A 23321-nucleotide genomic window follows, 5' to 3' on the forward strand; every position below is an offset into this window, starting at 1 on the left:
GTGCTCAACTGTGCATCACAGAGTTTGTGTACATCAAAGGGAAGAACTGCGTTGCAGAGCCATGTTGCAGCCTCCCTCCAAGATCTTCATTCCGGGGACAGCACACATCTTGGGGGAAACAGGACACTGGACTACAGGGCTAGGTGTTCCTTCATCATGAGGCTCTCTTTCAACATCCTCTTTATCGGTTGGTATCTCAGATGAAAGGGTGAAGGGACTGAGGGGTGGAAGGACCAGAGACTCAGTTGTGGTTCCTGCTGCTCAGCTATATTGCCGCTAATGCAATCATCTCCTTTCCAGGATTTCTGCTGGCTGGACAGTGGCAGATCTCTGGAGGTGAGTCTCCTCGGGTGATAAATATGAACATGGGGCAAGGGGAAGATGGAATGGGGGCAGAGTGGGAACTAACTGTAACAGTTTCCCCCAACCAAATCTGTTTTTCTTACTTGTGCACGCTAACAATGGAGGTCTACCAAATGTTCTCTGATCTACGTAAATCTTAAAGATAGAAGAACATCCCATCCCTATTTCTTTCTCTCTCTTTTTTGGTCAAAATGTATATTTATTGATTTTTTCAATATTTCAATATTTCAAATCATTTTTATTTGATTATACAAAAAATGAAATTGTAATAATCCAAATGCATATTGATAGACAGTGGAACCTCGGTTGTTGAACGCTTTGGAAGTTGAACGTTTCAGCTCTCAAACGACAACCTGGAAGTGAATGCTTCCATTTCCGAATGTGTCTCAGAAGTCGAATAGCTTCCAGGGCGTGTTTCTCCATTTTTTCAATGGATTTTGCTGACCGGCAATTGCGCCTCGGTTGTTGAATGTTTCAGAAGTTGAACAGTCTTCTGGAATGGATTATGTTTGACAATTGAGGTTCCACTGTATAGAGATTATTCTGAATATCAGGACTTAACCCTACACCCTCCGTGGGTCCTATTGTCAACATTTACAACTGCATATTATTTCATAATCTATATTTTATATCAATCCATATTATCCATGGTATGAACCCCTTCCCTATTTCTTTGCCTTTAGGCAATCTACACACAAAATGCAATTCCCCCAGTGTAACCTTACATTGAGCCAGTAGACATGATGGCTACACCTACCTGCACTGCCAAAAGCAGTAAACTTCTGAATACCAGTTGCTGAGAATCACAAGTGGGGAGAATGCTCTGCTGCTCTCAGTCCTGCTCTTGGGCCTCCCGCAGACATCTGGTTGGCCCCTGGGGGAACTTGCATGACAAAGCTTGAGTAGCTACAGTAGAACAGAGTGCCTTCTACCAACTCATTCTGATAAGCCAATGAGGTGGCCTTATGTTCTGCATTACAGAGGGCAGTCCTCTAATTGAAAAGCTGTCCAAGTTCAGTTTTAAAAACCATAAGAAGGGAAAGCAGGAGGGGGTCTTGAAGTTGCCCACCCACCGTTAGCAGCTGAACAGTGGAATGAGCACACACAGCTCACCGGACCACAGTCTTCCACAGTAGAGTGAAAATAATGCATATTCATTTAAAAATTAGTAATTACAGTCGTACCTTGGTTCTTGAATGTAAGTCCATTTGACTTCTGAAAACGTTCAAAAATGGAGGTGCGGCTTCTGATTGGCTGCAAGAGCTTCCTGTGCTCAATCGGAAGCTGAGTTGGAGATTCAGCTTCCAAAAAATGTTCGCAAACAGAATACTCACTTCTGGGTTTGCAGCCTTCGGGAGCCAAAACGTTTGAGTCACAAGGCAGTCAAGAACCAAGGTATGACTGTATTTATAAATGTGGATCTTCCCATATAAATTAGCATGTGGTAAAGTCAGGGCCTTATTTTGTCTTCCTCTTTGGCGATCCATCTTCCAAATCTCACATTTGTTCTCCTTTTCGGTCCAGGACAAATTTACCCTGAACCTTCCATCAGAGCGTTTCCCAAAAATGTGTTCAGCCTGGGGGAAAATATCAACTTACAGTGTGCAAGTAATTACCAACAAATTGCAATCTACTATCTGCACAAAGAAAGTGGTTCACCAAGTCATTATTCAATGAACGAGAGGCGTGCAGCTGTATTTCAGATTGCCAATGCCAGAATTTCAGATGGCGGAACATATACGTGTAGCTATTGCTTCCAATCACGTTATGATCGACGGTGCTCATATCGTAGTGATCCTGTCCAAGTCTACATAAAAGGTGAGAGCCTGGCTTAGCTTTTTTATGCTATTTTCACAACTGGCATCTAAAGGGAGGGGGGAGAGAGAGACATTATGCTGGCCATAAGGCAGTGGCTTTTTCCACCTGCCTCGTCCCTCCCTCCAGCCCTAGCACCCTTTTCCAGATCATGACTTTAAGAACAGCAGAAGCAGCTGGGAAGAGAGAACTATCTGACTTAAACAGCTATCTGACGTTTAGAAGATATCTGAAGGCAGCCCTGTTTAGAGAAGTTTTTAATGTTTGATGTTTTATTGTGTTTTTAATATTCTGTTGGGAGCTACCCAGAGTGGCTGGGGAAACCCAGCCAGATGGGCAGGGTATAAATAATAAAAAAGTTTGTTTTTGTTTTGAGTTTTGGTTTTTGGGTTTTGTTGTTCTTTTGTCAGTTCTCCACTAGTACTAGATATTGCAGAAATTACGTGATCTTTGTTGATTCTGGTTTTCTGAACGCCATAAATTCAACAGAATCTCTTAACCAGTGCTTTTCTTTTACAGGGAAAAAGGTGCCAGTACTGTGTGCCCTTAAGTACTTCCGGGGAAAAGCACTGTGTGTCTTAAATAAAAATTGCAATCACATAGTTGGATACACATGATATTCAGTGTAGATGCAGATAAGACCAATGACCCCAAATACTTGGTTCTTAAGTCTTTCTACAGTGTTCACTGAAATAGGCAACAGAAATGTAACTCAGCTTATAAGATTTCCTGGATCTGCCATATTGAACTGCAGCAAACAGTAACTCTTCTCAGGAACCCATCTCCCCCCTAGCCTGGCCAATGATGGGTGTTGTAGGCATGTGGAAGGTACCAGGTTAAAGGTAAAGGAACCCCTGACCATTAGGTCCAGTCGCGAACGACTCTGGGGTTGCAGCGCTCATCATGCTTTACTGGCCGAGGGAGCAAGTGTACAGCTTCTGGGTCATGTGGCCAGCATGACTAAGCTGCTTCTGGTGAACCAGAGCAGCACACGGAAATGCCGTTTACCTTCCCGTTGGAGCAGTACCTATTTATCTTCTTGCACTTGGTGTGCTTTTGAACTGCTAGGTTGGCAGGAGCAGGGACCGACCAATGGGAGCTCACCCCATTGTGGGGATTCGAACCGCTGACCTTCTGATCGGCAAGCCCTAGGCTCTGTGGTTCAACCCACAGCGCCACCCGCGTCCAATCTCTAAACTGCAGTTGTAAACAAAAAACTTAGAAGCATCAAGTTCTTATGAAGCATTAAGTTCTTATGCTCCATCCTTGGGGTTTTGCATTCTCCCAGAACATGCAAACCTCTCCCATATGACAGACTGTTGCCTGGGACTCATTTGAGAAGGCTGAACTGCAGCTTTGAAATCTCACTCTTGTTCTTGTCCATGTGCAGGACAGCTGTATCCCAAGCCTTCCATCGTAGTGAATTCAGCTGATATGCTTGTCGAGGAGGGGAATGTCAAAATCAGCTGCAAGGCAGAAAACAACTTACTACCACAATGGCTCTTCTCTTTGCATATACAAGTGGGTGCAAAGAGGCAGCAGAAAAAACTGACAGAGAAAATCGCAATCAAGGAGGCTGTATTTGCCTTTGACAATGCCCAAGAATTCCAAGGGGGTCTCTACCAATGTAGATATTGCTTCACAACAGCCTTCGCTGATCTGTGCTCAGGTTTCAGTGACAGCCGATGCATCAACAGAATAAGTAAGGTTCAAAATAAATCCTCCTATTGTCACAAAAGGGTCTAAAATGGGAGTGTTCTGCATTTTCAACATGTGTACATCCGGTGGAGAATTTGCATAGAATAAAATATTCCGGATTGGCTGGGATTGTTTTTTCTTAAAAAATTTTTTATTGGTTTTTTTATATAAAAACAAACAAAACATAAAATACAACAATATATCTATTTTCTGTCCCTCCATCCTCCCTTCCCCCACCGGTCCACTTCTGCCACCAGTAGGACCAGTAGGCGTTGAGAGCCGAAGGGGTCCACTTTAAGGCTAAGTTCGTCCTCCACCCCTCCTCCACCCCCGGCCCCCCCTGCCACCAGGAGGTTAGGTGCGGAAGAGTGGCATGGTTTGGATTTCCCCCAGCTGTTCCTTAAACACACACTAAAACAAACAAACAAATAAGTTTACCAATTCATATATCTTAACATTATACTTATGGGTTCCTCAGATCTCTTCTTCCTGGTCTTCCTAGTTTCTTAACATAATTATGGCGGATTTTCTATTCATAACTAAAATCTTTTCCTTTAAATATTCACCTTATCCTCCTCCTTTTTCGTGCCCCCTCCCCACGGATCCCCTCCTGCAACGAGGTGAATCCATGAGGTGCGGCCTTCCAAAGGAGATCCATTTTTGTGTCTGGGTTTCCCTCCCCCCCTCCTCCCCCCTCAGAGCACCCCCTGCCACCAGGTGCTTCCAAGTGAAGAGAGGAAGAAAGGTGGCTCTCTGCCCAGACACCTATCAAACCATAAGCATTTAATACAAGTCTAAGATTCCTTTCCCCAGCCATTCTTCTCTTCCTCCAGAAAACCCCATTTTTCTATCTACTCCTTTTTCTAATCTACGTCTTAACCTTTTACTTTTACTTACCCCCCTTCCCTCCCCTGGTGCCTTTCCCCCAATCGGATCAGCATTTCCTTTAACAAGCCAAGATTTCAGAAACCGTTGTTCATTCAACCTGAATATCTCTTAACTAAAATTTTTCATCCCACCCCACATCTTTCCCATTTGCCTGTCCAGGCCTCTGTCTCCCCCTCTTTCTGCCTTTCCTTTCCCTCTGTTACACATCCCCAGATTTCAGTCTTTCCAGGGTTCTTCTTTTCTTGAAACTTTATTTCATTTTGTTTCTCCTTGATGGCGTCTTTTCTCTTTCCAAGTCCTTGTTGTGCTTCCTCCAGGTCCTGTTGTTTATAATCCAACTCAAATTTGGCAATATCAACTTCTTGTTCTTTACTCTCAAGCTGGCTTTCAGCATTATCCTCTAAGTCCTGATCTTGAACCAAAGTCTCTGTACATGATAGACTGGAGTATTGCAGTGTCCTGTGAATGTCCTTCAAAATTTCCAAATAGTTCAACACAGCCTCCTGGAAGCTTGGTGAATACATTGTTTTCATTCCTTCTTTTGACCACAAGCAGGCAGGAGATTAGGGGGCAGAGCACACTGGAAATTTCCATTCACCGAACGCTCCCCTACATCTTGGCTGCTCCTTCCATTGTCTTTAACTTTTCCACAACAAATCATCTCATAAGTCAAAATGCTTCTCCTTTAATATAATCCTGTAGCCAATTAAACTTTCAATGAATTTTTATAAATTTTTCTTATCTTTTGACAGCTTTGACAGCTGTCAAAAAATTTCCCCCCTTTGCACTCTTGCTGTTCCTCAAGAGGTGCCGGCTCCGGGGCTTGGGAAGGGGTAGAAAGTCATTCTTTCTTTTGGGTACAAAAACAAAAGTATTCCTTTCGGCTTTGGAATATTTAATGCGCCTCTTAATTAACCATTAGGAAGAGATTGACTTCCGTTTTTTTGAATCTCTCCTATTTTCCGGATTAATATTTTTAAAGTCCAAAAGTCCAAATGGCGATTTCACTTACTTTGTAGAAATCTTTTGTTTTCTTGGAAGAATCCGCCGCTTGCCGGGTAAGGACTCGGAGCTTCGCTTCAAGGAGGTAAGATGGATCCCAAAATGGCTCCCGCGACTCCACTCCACTGGCTCTCGATCGCTCTACTGAGCTCTCGGGCAGCGGAGGAATCGCGATCGGAGCGGCCGCTGGGTTCTTGAGTCACCGGGACGCTCTTCCCGATGCTTTTGTGGGGAGTCCGCTCGCTCTGCGGACTTCCCCCCCCCTCCGCGAGGCCAGGGACTTCGGAGCTCGAAGTCCCTGCGTCCTTCTTCGCCAGCGCGACGGACCGGAAGCCCGGATTGGCTGGGATTGAAGGAGGGAGTGTGGTGTGCATGGGTCTTGGAAACTTCCGGTTGTGGGAAGGAAGGTGTTTGTAGAGTTTGTTTTTAGTGTTAAAGCGGAAAGGGGTCAAACCATCGCAAGAGGTGTTGAAATTTTGGGAGGTTGGATAGTTACAATGGAATCGTCTCGGTGGTGGGGTGCACATTTTATTCTTATTTATTTATGATTATTACTTTGGATAGATATAGATTAGATAGATAGATAGATAGATAGATAGATAGATAGATAGATAGATAGATAGAGATATAGATATAGATATAGATATAGATATAGATAGATAGATGATAGATACATAGATAGATAGATAGATAGATAGATAGATGATAGATAGATAGATAGATGATAGATAGATAGATAGATGCAGACCTTAGTCCTTCCAGATGTTGCTGGGTCCTAGCAAGAGTAGCCAATGGCATGCAGGTCTGCAACATCTGGAGGGCAATTCTCTACAACTGTTCCAGACATCTTAAACTAAAGACAAAACAGTAGCAATCCCTACGTACAACCATTTTTCATAAGCAAAGAACCATTCTAAGCATTTTTTAAATTATGTATTAAAAGTCTGTTTGTTTGTTTGTTGAATTTATACACTGCCCTATACCCAGAGGTCTCAGGGTGGTTCACAGAAAAGATCACAATATATAAAATCAAAATAAAAACAATAAACCAAACACCCCCCAAAAGAGTCATATTTTTAAAGGGTATAGTTCTAGTTTGCGATGTGCAGCAGATATTTTGCTGATCTGATCAAAAGTAGCAGAGTGCAGGGGAAGAATATCAAGGCACTTACCTCCATACCATTCTCACGGTGTTTTCTTTGCACCCAGATCCCAGCCTGTCCAAACCCTCCATCAAAGTGCTGCCTGACAAACATATTTCCCCAGGACAGAATATCACCATCGAGTGCCAGGGGCCAGAAAAGGGTCTGAACTTCTCCCTATACAAATCTGGGGAACTGATAACATCGCAGGTGGCGGAGTCAGAGGGAAACAGAGCTGAGTTCCTTTTCCTCAACGTGGAGTCGGAAGATGAAGGAAACTACACCTGCCAATATCACCGCTGGGGAAATCCCTTTGCCTGGTCAGAGACAAGTAATGCCACGGAGCTGGTTGTAAGAGGTGAGAAGATTGATTTGGTACTTGTCTTTCGCCTGCCTTCCGTCTCACTCCCTGTTGTGTAGGAGGCAGGAGCTTCAGGGGGCCTGAGACTCCCACTGCAGGGAGGAGGGGAACCAGCTTCTTAGCCTCCGTAGGCGCCACTTCTCTAAAAGCAGGATCAGAAATGAAATGGGGAATGGGTTCGAAAGGGCCTATTATTTATCATTTGCATCCCATGTTAGTCGCACAGTGTCCCAGCTTGACCAGGAGAGAGACTCTCAGGGCCTTGCTCTGCCTGAGAAATTGGAAAGAGATAGCCAAAAAAGGTGATTGCCAGATTACTGGTCCTTTTGGCTCAGGATGCTGACCAGCATGGCCAGGGATAATGGGAGCTGGAGTCAAACGCATCAAGTTGGGGGAGGCTTGTGGCAGGAGATGAGGGGTCGGCAACACGGTGCCTGCAGTATCCCTTCCCACCCTCCATTTAAATTAGGCTTCAAAAAGCATTCTGCTCTGTCCAGTATAATTGGTTGCAGTGTGTGCTTGGTTGTGAGCGGCCTGTGCCAGTTTCTCTGATTTGTGCATGTGCACGAAAAGGTGCTTTCATTTGGATAAGTGAGAAGGATGTCACAGAATGGCATGTTGGCTAACAGCTGCTTTCACCATGAGTTGAAAGTGCACAGTTTGGCAAGAGAAAAGAGAGGGCAAGTTTTACATTTATGAGGAAACATGCATAGGATTAGTCTTTGCAACCGGTTGGCTTCATTTCAACTGAGTAAACCTTTAGACTTAACTATACTAGTAATGGTGACACAGGTGGTGCTGTGGGGGTAAACCACAGAGCCTAGGGCTTGCCAATCAGAAGGTCGGCGGTTTGAATCCCCGTGACGGGGTGAGCTCCCGTTGCTTGGTCCCAGCTCCTGCCAACCTAGCAGTTCGAAAGCACGTCAAAGTGCAAGTAGATAAATAGGAACCGCTACAGCAGGAAAGTAAACGGTGTTTCCGTGTGGTGAAAGGTAGCAAACATTTCCACTGCATTCAGAGGTCCGTTCACCTTTTCTTCTTTTCCTGTACAGTTCAAAGATAGACAGGAGGAGGAGGAGGAGGAAAAGGAGGAGGCCTGCTGCAATGCTTGCCCATATTATTGTCTGGGATTCCTCAGGCATATCTGCAAAATAATTCATGTCTTGTGTGCTAGCCCTGCATATGTTTTAACTTAGCACCTGCAGGCAGTGTCAGAAGCTGATAGGAAACAAACCTGCTGTCAACAGAATCATAGAATTGCAGAGTTGGAAGGGGCCCTAAGGGACATCTAGTCCAACCCATGCAGGGGTCACCAACCTCCCCACCTGCCTTCACAGCCAGCAACTGAGTAACTCTTCTCTGTCTCACTCTGCAGCAGACACTTTTCCATCCATGGAGAGCAACATCCGCCTGGGAGTTGCTGGCTTGGTCCTGCTTTCCTTGGTGCTGATCGTGGCTGAGTTCATGTGGAGCCAGCAAGGCTGAGAAGCTCTGACTCGACTCAGTTCCACAAGTCAAGACCCTTCCCTTGAGGCATCTGAGACAAGCAAAGCCACAGGAATCCCATAGAGACTGGTTTCATTTCTTGTTCATCTGAAGGCCAAATTTCTATTCTGTGATAACACCAAGGAATCTTTTCGGAAGGGGGTGGGGTGGGGTGAGAATCCTGGAGGCTTCTGTTTCCTGTGCCTTTTTTGAGCTTTTTTAAAAAAAGTTAGTTCTGGATGTTGCAGAATTCTTACCATAAGATTTTAGTTTCACTTTATAGCAGGGGCAGGGTTAGCCACTGATGAAAACTCAATTTCAGTATACTGGGGGAAATGGCACTTGAGGAATGGGGTCCCTGAGACTACAAGGAAAGACTGGCTAGAAAAGATTATGGGGGTGATACTGGCAGACAAGGTTGAGGCTGAGGGCTCGCCCTCACTTCTGCAATCCCACACCTAGAAAGTGTGTGGGTTCAAGCAGTTTTCTGCATGTTTTGTGCTTTCTAGGCACGGGTCGGAGTGGTTCTGCTCTTTTCCTGCCACTTTCCCCAGAAACCCCCCTCCCCCCCATTTTGGGGCTGAATTTGAGCAAATATCAGTCCATGGAAAACCCAATTGACATTTGCTCTAATTCGCTACTTAAGATTGGGTTTTCCACTTGGATAAGCAGAAGCCTAGATGAGTCCTGAGAGATTGTCTCCAATCACACAGTGACACGCACACACACACACACACACACACCTTATCAAGAAACTTCCAGGACTATGTACATAGTAATTCGTATGAGGGACAAAAGGGTGTCTCTAGCAACCCCCCCAATAGTCCAGGGTCATTTAGAATTTAACATTGCACTAACAACAACAACAACAACACAGAAAAGGAGATGATTTATTTAAAATGTTTCTAGACCACTTTTCATTCTCATGAATACAAAATAGTCATGAATAAAATGCAACAAAGTAATACATTATAGTAAAACAATTTGAGACATCTTAAAAGCATTATGTGATTATATTGGGGCAAATGTATTTACAAGGGTAGGCTATTCCTAACGTTACTGTTCCTTTAAGGCAGCTGGTTATTGGTTATTCCTTCCTTCCTTCCTTCCTTCCTTCCTTCCTTCCTTCCTTCCTTCCTTCCTTCCTTCCTTCCTTCCTTCCTTCCGAGTCTTTGGCTCTCAATGAGTCTCCATTAGGGAGGGAAGATGTACAGGCAGGGTTAGGGACTCCTTTCTCAGTCTGAGGGCTGCATTCCTTTGTGACGTCTTGCCTATTGGCCCTCCTTGGTTCTGCCTTTGGCCACTGTTGCATAAGTACAGGACTCAGGCATCCCATCCGCATCGGGTGCTGGTTTGGTTTTCAATGAACTGTGGCTCAGTACAGCATAGGAAACTCCATCAGCGTCTTCTTCAGGCTCAGACTGCAAGGGCTATGGAGGGAAAAAGAAGGAGATGCAATCTCTGCTGGAAGTTACAATACAAACAAAGGAGAGTGCTGTCAAGCAGGAATAGGGAACGTGTGGCCCTCCAGACATCATTGGACTACAACTCCCATCATCCCTGACCACTGGCAATGCTGGCTAGGGCTGATGCGAGATGGAGCTCAAAAAGACATCTGGTACCCCATCCCTCTTCCAGAGAAACTTCGGGAATTTGGGAGATTTCAAGACATCCAAGGATACCAACCAATGATCTGGAGGTTGGTATCTGCCCCTCTACCCCACCCCCTATCAAATTACACCTGTAATCTATATATATATAAAAATATAAACTGGCCATGTCCATTAGTATCCAAGTTTCACCAAAACCGCTTGACCGATTGCGTTCAAATTTTGACACAATGCCACGTGAGAATATGAGAGTGACCCCGTACTGTTTTCAAAGGCAGATGTCACACCTGTGCCATGTAAAAAAAAAACCAAACCCCATGTTTCAAAACACACCACCCAGATGAAAATGCATGCTGGGAAAAGAACCAGGTTGCAAACCAGCGCCCTCTAGCGGCGGCTACACTGGTACTGCACCTATAAAACCTTCCCTCTCAACAGCACCTCGGCTCCTGTTTACATACTAGGCCGAAGCCTTTACAGACTAGGCAGAATGGAGGTACTGAGTCATCTGGATGGGGGTTGGGGGAATGAGGGGACAGGATAGGTCAGGACATGGTGGGACCAGTCACAGGGATGAGCCGGGGGTGGGGGGGAGGAGGGGGAATGATATGTCATGGGTCGGGACAGGGTGGGGGGAATCACATGGATGAGCCACAGCAACGCATGGCAGGGCCAGCTAGTTCCCTATAAATTGGACAGGTAGAGGATGTTGCATTGATATTATGTTCTGTCTCCCTCCCACCATGTTTGAGTGTCAGGACTGTAAAGCGTTAGCCGGAAGTTTACAGTTGTAAATGCTTTGTTTCATAGGAATGTTTCTTACTATGTTCACTTGTTGAGCTTGCTCATTGGCTGTGGAACCTGTAGAGCAGAGACATATTGTGAGATTCTTCACCCAGTTAATTTCAGATTGAAGTTATGAATGCTGCTACCTGCCCCCCTCTCACTGCCCCGTATAGTACAACCTCCAAGACCATTGTCTTAATAAAAGAAGCCACCCAATTCATCTCTGTTACTTGGCACTGAAAACATTCACTACTAAGGAAGCTGAAATAAAGATTTTCTTCAGTGGCATGAAGACTTTTTCTTTTTCTTTAAATGTGCTGAAACATATCACACAGATAATGGGATATTGACTGTCAAAAGGCTTTGTTGTTGTTCTGAATCATGTGAATACAACTGGTAAGAAATATAATAAGACAAATCCTTTACAGTATAGAATGAAGTCACAATGACAAAAATCAACAGCACACCTACCATGTTCTGCTGTAAATTGACATAAAATGCAGGAAGAGATAGGCAAATCATATGTAACAAATATAAGAAATGCACTCCTATTTTTCACCACAAAGATTGCTGTCCTAATTCTTGATCTGGTGGTGGTTAGAAGCCACTGGCTTTCTCTGCAAATGTGGTGGAAGCAATATTATTGCTGAAGGAAGCCCTGAAAGTGGGCTGTTTTGAGGGTAGGGAGAGCTGAGCCGATCAGGCAGTCACTGAGAGGAAGTTGGATGATAAAGCTACCCACAGATTGACTCCCAACCACCCAAGATTGAAGATGAATGAAGAGGCAGTGGGGGAAATGGGGTGGGGAAAGAGTACTACTACTACTACAGGATTCTACTCTTACATTGGTGGTAGTAATAATAATAGTGTGTGGTTGGTTTACATGGAAATCAACAGTAAAAGGACCACCATAAAACAATCCTAAAAGATCATCCAATAAAGGGGTAGAAACAGCAGTAGAACTACGTGGTGGTATTTGCATTCTGTGACCCACAAGCAAGGAAGCGCTGCAAAATCACACAAATGTGGAATGGATCTTACTTAAAATGGATTTTGGTTGGCTATTGCTTAAAGAATGATATCCACCATGTGAATTTATAACTCTTCTGTTAGATCACTATATTAATTTGTGAGTCCTCCAACTGATAAATCCATTGGACTGGCACATGGAGTGTGTGCTGTCAATTTTGTGCTATTATTTATCACATGCATCTTACTTTTGTTTGTTCATTGGTTAACAAATATTATGCAAATGAATACATAAGAAGAAGAAGAAATTTTGCTTCGCTCATGCCCACCCACCAGCATTTGAGATTTCACCAGACAGTACCCCAAAATCTTCAAACCTATTTGTTCAACTATAAGGAATAAAAGTCTATGTTGTTGTTGTTGTTTGTTTGTTTGTTTGTTTGTTTGTTGTTAGAAGCCTTCTTCTATGCCACATGAGAATATATCTTATCATGTGGGACTTTAAGTGGCATAGGATGTAAAAATTTAGTACCTCACTTATGCTTGCTTTTAACCTCAGCTGTTGTGAAGCAACTCATCCAGAAGCTCACTCACCCTTTTCCCTTTTCTTGGACAATGTGAAGGCAAGTAACAGCAGGAGGAGGACCAGAAGGGAAACGCCAGCAGCAATGCCTGCCCACATGGCTATTGAATGTCCACCTGTAAAACCATGAATAGGACACCTTGAGTTGTAATGCGGCTGGTGCTTACCAAACCACACACAGACATGTCCAGAGGCTATCCAGAATGATCGTTCTGTTATTTCATCTATCTCTCCAGCCTCCATGTAGCCCACCCACCCTCCTTTGCCAGCATTTCCATATCCCTTTTGGCAAAGCCCTTCCATTCATTCTACCATACACCATGACTCTCTTCTCTTCTCTGTCTCCCTTTCTGCCTCTCATACACCTTCCCCTATATGCTAGCCTCATTTGACCAGTAACCGATCCATAGTGGGGTGGCAGGGTTCACCTGTCACTGCTGCCAGGTGCGCCACCTTGCCCCAGTGGCAGTGGGTGCCCGGGGTGTGCCGACGTCACCGCAGTGTGTGTGCATGGGCCATCAGCATGCCTGGTTGTTTCAAGAGGAGGTTGTCCCACACAGCAGTGCATGGAATCTAAGGCATCTCTCTCTGCCAGCCTTCAGCCAGCCTGCCCAAGATGGATCCCAGTCTTTACTTTCCTCCTTCTTCCCAGCATCCCTTGCTCAAGACCCCCTTTGCCTGTCACCTCACACCCAGTTACCCTGTCAGCCTTCCAGACTCCCAGTCGCTGTTCACATTTCAGGGCCAGTGGGGGGGGAGTTCTCTTGCATTGCCAATGCAATGGCTCTCAATGGCCCTGTATTGTTTCTTAATGGCCCTAGCTTGGCCGGGTCATTTTTGCATAGGCTAGCCCAGGAATTCCTCTGCAGATTGTATTCTCCATTCATATCCCAAGTAATCAAAATCCTACCATTTATTAATTTCTAGGGTTTGAGGGGGTCTCCCCCAAATCTATAATAATATAATTGGTGTAGGTGGTGTGCATTTGTTTGTCAATAAAAACTATACACAGCCCTGGAGATTTCCATTGCCAGTGTGCACAATCATATGTACAAGAATGGCAAAGGCCATTACCGTACCGTATATACTGCACATGTCCCAAGTATATTTGAGAAAACATTGAAACGGGCTTCCTTCCATCTCTGGGTACCTACATCTCCTGCTTACCTGAGCTCAGCTGCAAGCATGTTCAGTTCTTTAATAAACTCTTGCTGGTGCAGACTAAGCATTTTGTTCATACCAAGATTTATTTTAAGCTCCTCGCTCCCACTGCAAAAGCAGCGGGCACTCCTCCCCCAGATGTTGTGTAACCAAAATAAACAGAACAAGGCGGAGGAAAAGGGAAGCAGAACAAGAGAGGAAGCGACAGACAGGAAGGGAGGCAATGAATATAGATAATGACGGAGAGAAAGCAGTGGGAGGCAGGCAGTGGCAGAGAAAGGGGGTGCGGCCCGCCCCAGGTATCATCACTGAGGGGGGAGGGACAAAATGAGTTTTAAAAAATAATAATTCGGCTCATGGAACTTTTTAGGAGTGATGTGGTAGCTTAGGAACCTGCAGGCTCCGCACTGACTGAAATGGCAGCGTGGGACTTGCCTCTGCCTACTGCCTCTCCCTCAGCCGCCCTACAGTTGAGGGGGAGGCGACAGAGAGGATCTACACGGCAGAGAGGTTCGCCCCGGCCCCACGGGCGCGGATCGCCCCGCCCCATGAGCAGCTTGCCCCACCCCCGGCTGCAGGACACGCCCCCGCCCCAGGCAACTGAGCAGCTACCCTGTTTCCCCTATTTTAAGACGTAGTCATAAAATAAGCCATAGCAGGGTTTTTAAGCATTCAAGGAATATAAGCCATACCCCGAAAATAAGACATAGTGATAGGTGCAGCAGCAATGCCGGCCGCGGCAGGAGGAGGGGAAAAAATAAGAGACCCCCTGAAAATAAGCCATAGTGTGTGGTTTTTTTGAGGAAAAATAAATATAAGGCGGTGTCTTATTTTCGGAGAAACACGGTAGCTGGAGGCAGGGGAAATGAGAGAATGACAGAAATGCAGCAAAAATATTGAGGTGCCTTGAAAATAACGGGGAAGCAAAGAGACACTGTCACAGATTGTTTGATGATGAAATTATCTTCCCAATAGTTGAGTGCCGAGGCTTCCTCTTACCCAAAACATAACTAAGGCGTTAGACCTTGCGGGGGCAGGGGGGGCGGGGAGAAAAAAGTTTCCTACTGCTGTTCTCCCATTTTTATTTTACCACCTACGATGCTGCTTGTAATGTGGGGGTGACAAACCTGATGGTTTCATATTCTCTCCCTTTTCCCAAAAGTTATTTTGTGCTATTTCTGCATCAGTTGGGCTCACCGAGATGGAAGGCTTGGGATAAGCTGTCCCTAGAGGAAAAGAGATGGAAAGCAATGTTTAATCCTTTGATTTCTACGCAGTAGTCTGGCTCTGTGAAATGGGAATGATTTGCAAGCTACGGGGGAAGAGAAAAGATGGAGCACAGATTCCGTTTTGACCTTTACCATGTATTTTTGTAACATACGAGTAGATTCTGCTTGACTTGCTTTGCTACTTTCTGCTTCTATCGAGCCTGAAGCTTTATGTAAGTAAACACAGGCTTCTCTGTATTTATTTTGTGTAGAGGGATAAAAAGGGGAAGACCCAATCCGCTGACACATCCTGGGTAATTACTAATAAGGTTAAGCGACCGTGTCCCAGAGGTTTCCACAGTTCATGCTGCAAAAGGTAAATTTAAACTCTGCTAACTAGGTGTTTGTGGGACGCAGGTGGCGCTGTGGGTTAATCCACAGAGCCTAGGGCTTGCAGATCAGAAGGTCGGCGGTTCGAATCCCCGCGACGGGGTGAGCTCCCGTTGCTCAGTCCCAGCTCCTGCCAACCTAGCAGTTCAAAAGCACGTCAAAGGGCAAGTAGATAAATAGGGACCGCTCCAGTGGGAAGGTAAACGGCGTTTCCGTGCGCTGCTCTGGTTCGCCAGAAGCAGCTTTGTCATGCTGGCCACATGACCTGGAAGCTGTACGCTGGCTCCCTCGGCCAATAACGCGAGATGAGCGCCGCAACCCCAGAGTTGGTCATGACTGGACCTAATGGTCAGGGGTCCCTTTACCTTTTTAACTAGGTGTTTAACTCAAACAATTGAGCAAGAGGACAGATAATTAATAAAATAGTATCATATCCTGCCCTCCATATCCACCCAACACCCTGTCTCCAAAATCATGAACTTTCAGGAAGAATTCGAAAACATTTGGTGGTTGAAGAGCACTGTTACAGGGCAATCTTTAGATGAAATAATTGTGCTTAACTGTAAATGCCTTTTTAAAGAATGTTTTGTTATGGTAACACTTTTTCAAAGGCATGCATCCAAGACTGCTCCTGCTAAAACCAGCCACCCAGAATTGCCTCCATTCATGAAAATTGCCAAGACATGTAAGTGGGATGCAAAGCAGGAGAGAGACCATAAAGTCCACTGTATAGTTTAGTCAGCCTTTGCCAACCTGGTGCCCTCCAGAAGTTTTGGACTACAACTCCAAGCAGGCTATGCTGACTAAGGCTGATGGGAGTTTGTCTTGCCAAATGCAAGGTGGTTCTTTTAAATGAGATTCAGAGGCAATGCAAACACAAGTGAGGGAGAAGATTAAAGATTTTATTCTAAACAGCAAGCAATATATACAGTACATATCAAGTAAGCACTTCGATCTGCTGCTTGGAAGCCCTAAAGAAGTGGCCTTCAGTCTGTGCATGAGCTTCTCCCTAACAACAGGGGTCAGCAAACTTTTTCAGCAGGGGGCCAGTCCACTGTCCCTCAGACCTTGTGGGGGGCCAGACTATATTTTGAGAGAAAAAAATGAACAAATTCCTATGCCCCACAAATAACCCAGAGATGCATTTTATATAAAAGGACACATTCTACTCATGTAAAAACATGCTGATTCCCGGACCGTCCGCAGGCCGGATTTAGAAGGTGATTGGGCTGCATCTGGCCCCCAGGCCTTAGTTTGGGGCCCCTGCCCTAACACTATGCCCACAAACATCCGATTTATAGATAGCTAACCTGTGTGGTTTGCTTGACCGCCTACATGCTACTCGCTACGTACAGATTGTTCATTAGTCACCTCTCCCAATGCCTCACTTTCTTAAAGCAATGTCCAACATCAAAAGAAGGTAGCCAGCAATATCACTTCCTTCCAACAGATTAGGACTAGGAAATTAAAGGCTGTTCTTCAGCCATCAAAGAGTTTAGAGAGGGGGAAGCAAACAGAGGCAGGAAACCCTACTAGAGCACTATCTCCTCAAAATACAAATATCTTCCGGATAAATGGCCCATACAGAGTTGTAGACCAAACCACACGGAGGGCACTAGGTTGGCAAAGGTTGGTTTAGTAAAAGCAGTCCCCCCCATGATTTATACATTTTATGTATAATTTTATGTGTCATTTGGGCAAAAGGCCTATCAGGATTCAGCCGTCTCTCACCTTTTATGTTGACTTGGACACCATCACTGAGATTTGAGCACTTTAAATTTGCATTTGCCTCGTGGCAATATTTACATCGGTAGATTCCGCCATCTGATTCTATGGCATTGGAAATGTGAAATAAAACTGCATCAGCCTCTGTTTTCTGAGTTGCTGAAGCAGAACGGTCTGAATCTCCTTTGTACAGAAAGTGTCGTGCAGATTGAAGGTAGTCACTTTTGCACTCCAAGAAGATATCTTCCCCCTGGTTGACATTTATGGGGCCTTTTGAGATGGAAGGTTTTGAGTTATATTGTCCTAGATCAAAGAAGGAGAATAAGGCTGAGATTTGGAAGGTGGAACATCTACAAGGGAGGGAGACATTTGCATGCTCTGGGGAAAACGAAGCTTTGATCAGAGGTTCAAGGTCCACAGAACACCAGTTTTTGTTGAATAAATTGATTAACAACAACAACATTTATACCTCACCCATCTCTGGCTGGGTTCCCCCAGCCACTCTGGGCGTCTCCCAACAGAATTAAAAGCACAATAAAACATAAAACATTAAAAAATTTCCCTAAACAAGGCTGCCTTCAGATGTCTTCTGAAAGTCAGATACCGGTAGTTGTTTATTTCCTTGACATGGAATCATAGAATCATAGAGTTGGAAGAGACCACAAGGGCCATCCAGTCCAACCCCCTGCCAAGCCTGTCAAGCCTCTGCGTAAAGACCTCCAAAGAAGGAGACTCCACCACACTCCTTGGTAGCAAATTCCACTGCCAAACAGCTCTTACTGTCAGGAAGTTCTTCCTAATGTTTAGGTGGAATCTTCTTTCTTGTAGTTTGAATCCATTGCTCCATGTCCGCTTCTCTGGAGCAGCAGAAAACAACCTTTCTCCCTCCTCTATATGACATCCTTTTATATATTTGAACATGGCTATCATATCACCCCTTAACCATCTCTTCTCTAGGAAGGCCCTCTGCCTGGTTCCTTGTTACCTCACTTTTCACAGGGAGGGAACCGCCAGAAGGCCCTCAGAGCTGGACCTCAGTTTCTGGGCTGAACATAATTCAAAGTGTTGGTGTTGACTTTTAAAGCCCTATACTGGACAGAGGCTGTTTAGGGCTTTAAAGGTCAACACCAACACTTTGAATTGTGCTTAGAAATGTACTGGGAAAATTTATATGTCTCTCTCCAGGGTGACTTGCAGAAAACAAGAAACAAACACCAGCAGTCTATATTAACACAATGCTTTAAAAATGGCAGGAATATATCCTCCTCCTCCTCCATTCTAATCTCAAATGGCAAGGGCACCTGGAAAAGAGTAGCAGCAGGAGGGGACCTCAGTCCTCAGTCCTCAGATACGTCCGCATGGCAGGAAGCATTCCTTCAGGTCCTCAGTCTCAAGCCACTGAGGGCTTTATTCCTACAAGTTAACCTTGAAATCAATTTGGATTGGATGTGCCTGTACCTTTAATATTTGTATAGCTCAGAGAACGTTTGGTAGGCCTCTGTGGTTATCATGCAGATGTTAGGAAATCAGATTTGGTTGGGGGAAACTGTTACAGTTAGTTCTCACTCTGCCCCCATTCCATCTTCCCCTGGCCCCACGTTCATATTTATCACCCGAGGAGACTCACCTCCAGAGATTTGCCACTGTTCAGCCAGCAGGAATCCTGGAAAGGAGATGTTGCATTAGCGGCGATATAGCTGAGCAGCAGGAACCACAATTGGGTCTCCAGCCATTGCACAACCCTCAGTCCCTTCACCCTTTCAGCTGAGATACCAACCGATAAAGAGGATGTTGAAAGACAGCCTCATGACGAAGGAGCACCTAGCCCTGTAGTCCAGTGTCCTGTGTCCCCCAAGATGTGCGTTGTCCCCGGAATGAAGATCTTGGAGGGAGGCTGCAGGGTCTGAAATGCAACACGGCTCTGCAACACAGTTCTTTCCCATGAAGTGCAAGTACTCTATAATGCACAACTTAGCAGATCTGGAAGTGCCTTGCAAACCACTTCCCTTTCCCCCCCCACCATGCTGCAGTCATATTATGCAAAATCAGCATATATTGTTGTTGTTTACCGTAGTCGTTTAGTCATGTCCGACTCCTCGTGACCCTATGGATCATAGCACGCCAGGCACTCCTGTCTTCCACTGCCTCCTGCAGTTTGGTCAAACTCATGTTCGTAGCTTTGAGAACACTGTCCAACCATCTCGTCCTCTGTCATCCCCTTCTCCTTGTGCCCCCAATCTTTCCCAACATCAAGGTCTTTTCCAAGGATTCTTCTCTTCTCATGAGGTGGCCAAAGTATTGGAGCCTCAGCTTCACGATCTGTCCTTCCAGTGAGCACTCAGGGCTGATTTCCTTAAGAATGGATAGGTTTGATCTTCTAGCAGTCCATGGGACTCTCAAGAGTCTCCTCCAGCACGATAATTCAAAAGCATTGATTCTTCGGTGATCAGCCTTCTTTATGGTCCAGCTCTCACTTCCATACATCACTGCTGGGAAAACCATAGCTTTAACTATACGGACCTTTGTTGGCAAGGTGATGTCACTGCTTTTTAAGATGCTGTCTAGGTTTGTCATTGCTTTTCTCCCAAGAAGCAGGCGTCTTTTAATTTCGTGACTGCTGTCACCATCTGCAGTGATCAAAGGGCCCAAGAAAGTAAAATCTCTCACTTCCTCCATTTCTTCCCCTTCTATTTGCCAGGAGGTGATGGCACCAGTGGCCATGATCTTGGTTTTTTTTGATGTTGAGCTTCATACCACATTTTGCGCTCTCCTCTTTCACCCTCATTAAAAGGTTCTTTAATTCCTCCTCGCTTTCTGCCATCAAGGTTGTGTCATCTGCATATCTGAGGTTGTTGATATTTCTTCCAGCAATCTTAATTCCGGCTTGGGATTCATCTAGTCCAGCCTTTCGCATGATGAATTCTGCATATAAGTTAAATAAGCAGGGAGACAATATACAACCTTGTCGTACTACTTTCCCAATTTTGAACCAATCAGTTGTTCCATATCCAGTTCTAACTGTAGCTTCTTGTCCCACATAGAGATTTCTATATTAGTTCATATAGCATTTCTATATTTCTATATTAGATTTCTATATTAGTTCATATAGCATATATTATTTCATGTGTTTTCTGATATGCCCAGGGAGGTAGGCAGAAGGATCTTTCACAAGTTCTGTTAACACCAGGCAGACACCCTGGCCACACTGTTTTAGACACTTGGTATAATAATATAATAATAATTTATTATTTATACCCCGCCCATCTGGCTGGGCTTCCCCAGGCATTCTGGGCAGCTTCCAACTGAATATTAAAAACAGTACAGCATCAAACATTAAAAACTTCCCTAAACAGGGCTGCCTTCAGTTGTCTTCTAAAAGTAAAATAATTGCATATTGTCTTGACATCTGCTGGGAGGGCATTCCACAGGCGGGTGCCACTACTGAGAAGGCCCTCTGTCTGGTTCCCTGCAACCTCACCTCTCGCAATGAGGGAACCGTCAGAAGGCCGTCGGTGCTGGATCTCAGTGTCCGGGCTGAATGATGGGGGTGGAGACGCTCCTTCAGGTATACAGGACCGAGGCCGTTTAGGGCTTTAAAGGTCAGTACCAACACTTTGAACTGTGCTCGGAAACGTACTGGGAGCCAGTGTAGATCTCTCAGGACCGGTGTTATGTGGTCCCGGCGGCCACTCCCAGTCACTAGTCTAGCTGCCGAATTCTGGATTAATTGCAGTTTCCGAGTCACCTTCAAAGGTAGCCCCACGTAGAGCGCATTGCAGTAGTCCAAGCGGGAGATAACCAGAGCATGCACCACTCTGGCAAGACAGTCCGCGGGCAGGTAGGTCTCATCCTGCGTACCAAATGGAGCTGATAGACAGCCGCCCTGAACACAGAATTAACCTGTGCCTCCATGGACAGCTGTGAGTCCAAAATGACTCCCAGGCTGTGCACCTGGTCCTTCAGGGGCACAGTTACCCCATTCAGGACCAGGGAATCCTCCACACCTGCCCGCCTCCTGTCCCCCACGAACAGTACTTCTGTCTTGTCAGGATTCAACCTCAATCCGTTAGCTGCCATCCATCCTCCAACCGCCTCCAGGCACTCACACAGGACCTTCACCGCCTTCACTGGTTCTGATTTGAAAGAGAGGTAGAGCTGGGTATCATCCGCATACTGATGAACACCCAGCCCAAACTCCCTGATGATCTCTCCTAGCGGCTTCATATAGATATTAAAAAGCATGGGGGAGAGAACGGAACCTTGAGGCACCCCACAAGTGAGTGCCCAGGGGTCTGAACACTCATCCCCCAGCACCACTTTCTGAACATGGCCCAGGAGGAAGGAGCGGAACCACTGCATGACAGTGCCCCCAGCTCCCAGCCCCTCTAGATGGTCCAGAAGGATGTTATGGTCGATGGTGTCAAAGGCCGCTGAGATCCAGCAGAACTAGGAAACAGCTCTCACCTTTGTCCCTAGCTTGCCGGAGATCATCAACCAGCGCGATGGTAAAAATAACTTCTCTATTATATCCGTATACTCATTTTAAAAATATGTTGATTTTATCCGTATATCACTGATAATTATACTGTTTAATGTAAACTGCTGAGGGATTGGTTATACATTCACAGAGTTCACAAATTTTTCCAAATAAATAAATCAGCGAAAGACTACAACCTCAGCCCTGTATACTTGAAGGAGCTCCCCCACCCTTTGGCAGTAGATAAGCAGAAAAAAGAGAAAGTTCTTTCTCTTTCCAGTTCGAAATTTTAATTATCACAGTGAGAGAACAAGGAGTCCATTCCTCAGAATGAAGGTGCTCCCAATTAAGGGTTTTCCTCCACTGCCTCCCTAGTCCTCCACGTCACTACCACATCTTGTAACCTGATCTCGTAACTACTGTGTTTTCTGTGCTTCCACCTTATCTGCTCTTCTTGACCTTGGGCTGAGCAGATGAACACTTTCTAGAGAAATTGAGCCTGTTAACTCTCTCTCTCTCCCAGCACTTCTCCTCCTAGCTGTTCTCCATTCGGTACTTCCCAGCTTCTGCCTTCTGAACTATGTCCCTCTGCAAACCACTGTTCCAAATCTATACTGTCCTCGTGCTCCTGGGCAGTGGCGGAGCTTCATGCTCTGGCACTGGGGGCGGAGAGCAGGTGGGGGCCAGGCTGGCACGCACCCTGGGGGCATGGCACGTCGCCCACAGAGGCATGACATGCATCCCGGGGGTGTGACGTGCTGACTGCATGGCTGTGGCATGCATCCTGGGGCCGTGGCACACATCCTGGGGTGTGGCATTCTGCCTGCGGGGGCATGGCACCCAGCACGGGGGGAGGCAGCTACGATGCCACCCCACCAGGATCGTGGTGCCAGGGGCAGTGCACTCCCCCCGCCCCCTCTTCCTCCGCCAGTGCTCCTGGGAAGAGTCAGGATCCTGATCACTAGCAGGGGGAAGGGCAGGCTCCCACCATTTCTCCTCAGTGCAGCCCTCTTCAACACGGTCCCTAACAACACCCCACTTCTCTAGCCCTGATTCTGGCAAGCAGGAGGCAATATTACATCAAGACACAAAAGCCCTCAAGATGGTGCAGAGGGTCATTGCCTGTGGAGAGCCCCAAGGGCCACACCCAGTCCCCGGAAGTGAGGTCCCCTCCCCTATTTTGGCCTGTTTCCATATTACCAACAGTAAGGAAGAATCTGCAGAAAGGATGTGGTCTCCCAACACAGCCGTAAAAGCAGCTGCCCAATTCTCTTTTTGTATAATAAATTTTTATTAGTTTCTTTTTACACACAATTTGACGTTGTTCAATTCACTTTCAATATAACAATTTCTTACATTTTGACCGGCCTCCCCCCCTATTGTATTATAACATATTACAACCATTTATTTATTCACCTCCCCTTGCCTATTATCCAAATCCTGCTCGTGATTTCATTGGGCTATAGCTTTTTCTCAGATAGTCCGAAAAGAACCTCCGCTCTCCGACAAAAAGTTCCCATCTTTTTGATCTCTTACTTTTGCCATCAACTTTGCCATCTCTGCATAGTCCATTAACTTTAAAATCCACTCTTCTTTCATTGGAACTTCTTCTTTACACTTCTGCGCATAGAGGATTCTGGCTGCGGTAGTGCCGTGTT

The 23321-nt window shown here is 45.6% G+C and overlaps 2 protein-coding genes across 6 annotated transcripts in view; one reads left to right on the plus strand and one right to left on the minus strand.

Moving 5' to 3' along the window:
- Positions 1-9642, plus strand: LOC118095490 (osteoclast-associated immunoglobulin-like receptor). Of its 3 annotated transcripts, none has more exons than XM_060281628.2 (6): positions 1-187; positions 301-336; positions 1888-2181; positions 3569-3880; positions 6976-7266; positions 8645-9642. In XM_060281628.2, the coding sequence occupies exons 1-6, from the start codon at positions 157-159 to the stop codon at positions 8752-8754; spliced, it is 1074 nt and encodes a 357-aa protein (XP_060137611.2). In that variant the 5' UTR covers positions 1-156; the 3' UTR covers positions 8755-9642. The 3 variants fall into 3 exon arrangements, with proteins under 3 accessions (XP_060137611.2, XP_088512410.1, XP_088512409.1); XM_088656284.1 differs by having other exon boundaries at positions 24-187; positions 7033-7266; positions 8645-8992; XM_088656283.1 differs by having other exon boundaries at positions 24-187; positions 8648-8893.
- The window catches only part of LOC118077612 (platelet glycoprotein VI), a 23007-nt gene continuing 9312 nt past the window's right edge, over positions 9627-23321 (minus strand). The window contains exons 1-7 of one of the 3 annotated variants that reach the window (XM_035101256.3): positions 18964-20108; positions 18814-18849; positions 17193-17489; positions 14991-15089; positions 12714-12818; positions 11188-11225; positions 9627-10184 (exon numbers count right to left, since the gene is read on the minus strand). In XM_035101256.3, the coding sequence (XP_034957147.3) occupies positions 10026-10184; positions 11188-11225; positions 12714-12818; positions 14991-15089; positions 17193-17489; positions 18814-18849; positions 18964-19129 (900 nt within the window). In that variant the 5' untranslated portion in view covers positions 19130-20108 and the 3' untranslated portion in view covers positions 9627-10025. Of the gene's footprint in view, positions 10185-11187; positions 11226-12713; positions 12819-14990; positions 15090-17192; positions 17490-18813; positions 18850-18963; positions 20109-23321 lie in introns of those variants that run through there. The other 2 variants (XM_088656286.1, XM_088656285.1) reach the window with 2 other exon arrangements.

This window comes from Zootoca vivipara, chromosome 12 (genome assembly GCF_965207765.1).
Source record: "Zootoca vivipara chromosome 12, rZooViv2.hap1.1, whole genome shotgun sequence".
NCBI lineage: Eukaryota > Metazoa > Chordata > Lepidosauria > Squamata > Lacertidae > Zootoca > Zootoca vivipara.